We start from the raw sequence: 5,482 nt of genomic DNA, 5'->3' as shown, positions 1-5,482 counted from the left end.
GAAGCAGAGGCCAAGGGGGTGAGCTAGTTGCCCTTAAAAATTCTCTCATTCACAATCAGCCACCTTAAAAATCAGGTAACGATTTTATGGAATCTTAGAGCTTAATCTGGCATTAGTTTTGGTGGATTTGAAAAGTAGACTAGACCACAACAATATTGGAAATCCTTATGATGCTTCTAACTTCTTTCACTCTTACATTTTGAAAATTAAAACAAACAAAAATAACACACACAATACTAATAGCCCCTTTGTCTAGAAGGGGGAAAAAGGTAGGGGGGAATAAATGTTTAGGATCCAATCTGGTTACATCCTGCAACATTATCCTGGGACAGGTAAATTTGCCTTCATTTGTGAAATAAATATTTAGTTAAGAGTGTTTCGTATAAATGAATAATCAATAAGGAGTCCCAAGGTACAAATAACTATTAGAAAATAAAACAGCTTTACATACTAGGATGAGAGAGAAAGGGAGAGAAACATATATTAAAAATGATGTATATTCAGAAAGGTTCAATGCAATAATATACATGCTTGTTTAGAAGAAAAAGTCCTGCACAAATTAGTGGGATTTACTTCTATGTAAAAGTACTCAGACATGAAACCAGAAAAGGTTGCTAAAAATAGCAGGTTTACATACACCCATTATTTGTTTCTGGACCTTTTTATGACTTCTGTAATGCTGCCTTCCTTTATGCGTCATATAGCAATGCCTGTAAGTTCAATTAGCCAAATGTCTCCTGACCTTTAGTTCTAATGCTAGTCAATTCTGATGGCTTGGCTGCTCAGATGTTTGTGAATTTTTCTCCTAATGAATTTTTCTCCTAGATTCCAAAGATATAATAAACATAAATCTCAAAACTGTAACTATAATACTTCTGTCAAGAAAGTGGTTGATTCAGAGCATTTGTTTTACGTCAATTTTAACTTCATCCAAAAGTCCATCTGACAGCACATTCCACTGAAATCAGGGTAAAATAGATGGAATAAATGAGATTTACTTACTGATAAAATAGTTCAGCAGTGATGTTATTAAATTAAAATTGACTGGCAGCACTCAAAAGTCTTGCAGATACAGTTACTCAGTAGGGGTTTTTTTAAATACAAAACTATTGTTTTGATTTATTACTAAAATTATTCATATTTTCTACTGATAGATTTTTTAAAAATTAACTTTAAAAGTGGGATGAATATATCCAGACGTAAATATTCTTGGTCCAATTGAATGGTAATTTATTAATAAACAAAGTCAGTAACTTCAAGGTATCTTCAACAACAACAACAACAAAAGGAAAAATGATAAAATGATAAAATAAGATTAATACAATCCCCCCTTTTTTTCTTATATAATGGAAGAAGAAAAAAATGAGCGTTTCAGGTCATTTTAAAGTCAGTTATTTTTTTTTTTTCTTGATAAAGGAGAGGGGCAAACATTTTTGGTGTTTGGTCCGAACGATCCAACAAGAGATTTAAAAATAAATTACTATGTTCCATTTACACTTTAAAACAAGTCTTTGCGTATAAAACAGCCCTTTAAGGGGGGACGGGGGGGGGAAGCGAGAAGGAAAAGAAGAAGGAGAAGGAAAAAAAAGAGAAGAAACAACACGTGTACTGCGCAATCCAAGTTGCGTACGAGTCAACGGGCAAAAAACTTCTTACAGCTTTTTGGAAAAGGCGCTGCGCCTTGTTCAAAGAGGGGCGAGAGGCCCTCACTGAAATCAAACGGCAAAACTCCCACCCGTGTTGGGAGCCACGGGGGTGGGTGGGTAGGTGGGTCTGGTTTCGCGGCCTGCCTTGCGCGCTCAGTTGCGGGGATGCGCCTCCTCAGGTCGCCATCCAACCAGTCAAGCGCAAGGCAGGCAGCCATCCAAGCAGTCTGGCGCAGGAACGGCGCGCAAATGGGAAATTTGAGGGCCGCTTGTTGAGGGGTTGGTCGGGAGAGGGAGGCAGTTTTCAAAGGCAAAAGGGAGAGTGGGGGTGGGGGTGGGGTGAGGAGGGGAGAAAAGCATACAAACTTACGTGTTATTTGGTGTAACACTGTCCTTAAACAAACCATGACTTAATAATTATCTACTGGGCAAATGTCGCCTTTGCACGGAATAGTGTTTTTTTTTTTCTTCCCCTCTGGTTTTGTGGGGGAAGGAAGGCCTGGAATGGGAGTTCTTTATATAAGCCTCTCCGCTCGGCTCGGCTCGGCGCCTCCTTTCCCTTCCCCCGCTGCCGGCGGTCAAAACTTGCTGCAGTCGTAGACGAAGGCGCCTGAAGGGCGATAAAGGCTTTGGCTGGCGGGAAAGGCCATTTGGCAGCTGCTGGCCCCGCCGCTGCCATTGCCGCCGGGAGAGTTGTTCAAGCCCAGCCGCTGGGAGGACTCGAACATTTCCCTCACGGCGTGGAAGTTCTGCTGCTGGCCCGGGTAGCCCGCTGACGAGGAGGGGGAGGAGGCCGACGTAGCCGAAGCGGGGCCCAAATGCGTCAGCTCGCCCACCGCCGAGGCTTGGTTGAGGTACCAAGAGGCCAAGCGGCCGCCGCCTTGAGGGTGCCCCTCCTGAGGGCTCAGGCTGAGGGAAGAGGCGCTACTGCTACTGCTGGCCGCCAGGCTGTACTCGGGCAGCGGGTCCGGCTCGACGGGGCTGCTGCCCAAGTGGCCCCCGCCGCTTCGGTCCCCTCCGCTGTTGATCCCCGTCCCTCCCCCTGAGGCCGCGGCGGCGGCTGCGGCTGCGGCGGCCGCGTAGAGACTCATGGCCTGCAAGTTGCAGTGGTAACTGCTGCTGGTGCTGGCGGTGATGCCGCCCGCCGGCGAGGCCGCGCTGCTGGTGGTGTTGACGCCCTGACTGCAGGGGGCGCTGTAGAGCGAGCTCTGCGCCGCCGGGGAATAGCAGCCGCTGCTCAAGGCCAGAGCGGCCGTCCTGGAAGTGGAGGCGGTGGACGAGGAGGAAGAAGAGGCCGAGGAGGCCGCAGAAGAGGCGGCGGCGGACGGCGGCAAAGACAGGAGCTCGGCGGAGGCGCCCTGAGGCGAGGTGCGCAGGGAAGTCATGATGATGTTGTCCACGCTGAAGCCGCCGCCGCCGCCGGGATGATGGTGCGCCGGTGGGTGATGGAGGGCAGCGTGGTGGTGGGGGTGCGGATGATGGTGGTGGGGGTGCGGGTGAGAATGATGGGGGTGGTGCTGATTCTGCGGCTGGGACTCGGCTGCTCCGCTGGATTCCAAGCCCAGCGCTCGGCCACCTCGCGGGCTGCCTCCTCCTCCTCCTCCTCCGCTGGAGAGGCTGCTGGTGCTGGAGCTCTCGGGGCTTTCGATCTTGGGCACCGGCGCTCCTCCCAGCGGGGACAAGGCTTGCGGGGGAGACGCCGAGCCGTTCTCCGTCTTGATGTCCTGAAGTCTGACGGGGGGAGGCGGCTGGGACTGCTGCTGCTGCTGCTGCTGCTGGCCTCCCTCTTGCGGCTGGTGCCGCGGCGGCGGCGGCGGCGGCTCCTTCAGCTGGAGGCGCTCCTTCTCCTCCTTGTCCTTGACGGCGTCTTTTTTCTTGAAGCGGCGGCGGCGGCGGAGGAAAGAGCCGTTCTCGAACATGTTGTAGGAATCCGGGTCGAGGGTCCAGTAGCTGCCCTTGCCGGGCTTCTTGTCGTCGCGGGGCACCTTGACGAAGCACTCGTTGAGCGAGAGGTTGTGCCGGATGGAGTTCTGCCAGCCCTGCTTGTTGTCCCGGTAGAAGGGGAAGCGCTCCATGATGAACTGGTAGATGCCGTTCAGCGTGATCTTCTTCTCGGGCGCGTTCTGGATGGCCATGGTGATGAGCGCGATGTAGCTGTAGGGCGGCTTGACCAGGTCCTTGGGCTGCGGCTGCGGTGGGTACGGGCCGTACGGCCTGCCTAAGCCGCCGGCCCCCCCGCCGCCGCCCCCGCCCGGGTACTGCTCATGAGCTGCCGGGTGAGTCGAGTACATGCTCATGGGGGCAGGCATGGCCGCGTAGCCCCCTCCGGCTGCCGCCCGGTAGTAGCTCTGCTCACCGCCGAGGTAAGGTACCACTCCCAGAGAGTTGGGGCTGGACACCGAATAGCGAGCCTGCATGGCCTCCCTTCCAGCAGCCCAGCCGGACCAAGCAGCAGCAGCAGCAGCAGACTGGCCGCCTCCTCCTCCGCCGCCTCCGCCGCCGCCTCCTCCTCCCCCGCCGCCGCCTCCTCTGCTTTCCCCCCTCCACCCCTCCGCAAATCCGGAGCCAAAAAAGTATAAACCAGGAGAGGCGACCAGGATTTTCCTTTTTTCCAAAAAGAAGAAGAAGAAAAAAAAAAGTGGGGGGGAACGAACCGACTCCCCCCCCCTTTCTGGATCCTAGTCGGTTTTCTCCCTTCCTCGGCTCAAGTGTGCGAAAAGGAAAATGCTCGCAAAAAAGTAATCAGTAAATAAAACAGCCAGCGAGAAAAGGGAGGAGGGGTGAGAGGGGGGACTCGATCTCTTTCCCTCCCCCCTCCTCCTCCTCCTCCTCCTGGGTTCTTCTTCTTAAACCGAGGCGCCGACACTCCACGGAAGCGGCCGCCGCCGAGAAGAAAAGTTAGTTACTTCCATCGAGCACAAAAATAGAAAGGCGCGCACTCACGGGGAGCCCACTCCGTTTCCCGAGTTGTTTTTCCCGCGGAGCTCGCCAACAGGTTGACAAACGCAGTCCCAGCCAGGCGAAGTAAACAGCAGGCAAGAGAGGAGAGGGGAAAAAATGTGGAGGGAGAGGCCCCGGTCCGGATATTTCTCCCTTTCTCTCTCCCTCCTCCTCCTCCTTTCTGGTGTAAAGCTCAGCTTAGGACGAAAGATCCACCTTCTCTCCAACGCCTGGAGGGTTGAAGGGCTGCCTCGGTCTCCGTCTCGGCTTCTCACTCGCCTTTGCTCAGCCGCGAGCTCCTCGGGAAGGCACCGGGAAAAAAACTTCTGAACTTTTGAGCATCCGTCGCGGAGGCAAAGACTTTTTTACGCACTCGCTGGAGTTTTTTTTCCCTCTCCCCCTTTTCTTTCCAGGCCATGAAGCTCCGCCCTTACGGACTGCGCAGCCAATGAAAAGGCGGAGGCGAGTTCTGAATGGGCGTCGGAGAGAAATGTTGCTGCTAGTACTCCAGAAGTTGCTGCCACCGCCGCTCGGAGAATTACAGTTCTGAGACCGGCCACACACGCACACACACACACACGGACCCCTCATCCATATCCCCCTCCCATCCATATGCGGCTTCTCTAGCCTCCTTCCCCGCACAGGACGTTAGGTGGATCGAATGGCAATATCTACTCGTCCGGAATGAAAACATGCACACCCCAGTCACTCACCAAGAGGCCAACATCGCTTTAACCACAGTAATACCTTTGTTAATTCCACTAGATATTTTTGGAAGGCTTTGGAGAAGATTAACCGAGCTTGCGATAGGCTCGATGTTAGATTTCGGGGGAGGGGGGGGCGGCAGGGAAGAGAAATTGAGCTGGAGGGGGTTTTGAGGTGGTAGCAGATGATAC

At 52.9% G+C, this 5,482-nt stretch overlaps 1 protein-coding gene across 1 annotated transcript; it reads right to left on the bottom strand.

Moving 5' to 3' along the window:
- Window positions 1-1,279: 1,279 nt before the first annotated feature.
- On the bottom strand, window positions 1,280-4,063 carry FOXC1 (forkhead box C1). The gene has a single exon (XM_070942548.1). The coding sequence runs from the start codon at window positions 4,061-4,063 to the stop codon at window positions 2,225-2,227; it is 1,839 nt and encodes a 612-aa protein (XP_070798649.1). The 3' UTR covers window positions 1,280-2,224.
- Between the last annotated feature and the right edge of the window lie 1,419 nt (window positions 4,064-5,482).

This window comes from Pituophis catenifer, unplaced genomic scaffold, assembly GCF_029215685.1.
Source record: "Pituophis catenifer annectens isolate HBS135680 unplaced genomic scaffold, rPitCat1.0.hap2 SCAF_3, whole genome shotgun sequence".
In the NCBI taxonomy this organism is placed as follows: domain Eukaryota; kingdom Metazoa; phylum Chordata; class Lepidosauria; order Squamata; family Colubridae; genus Pituophis; species Pituophis catenifer.
This window is presented reverse-complemented; position numbering and strand designations above follow the sequence as displayed.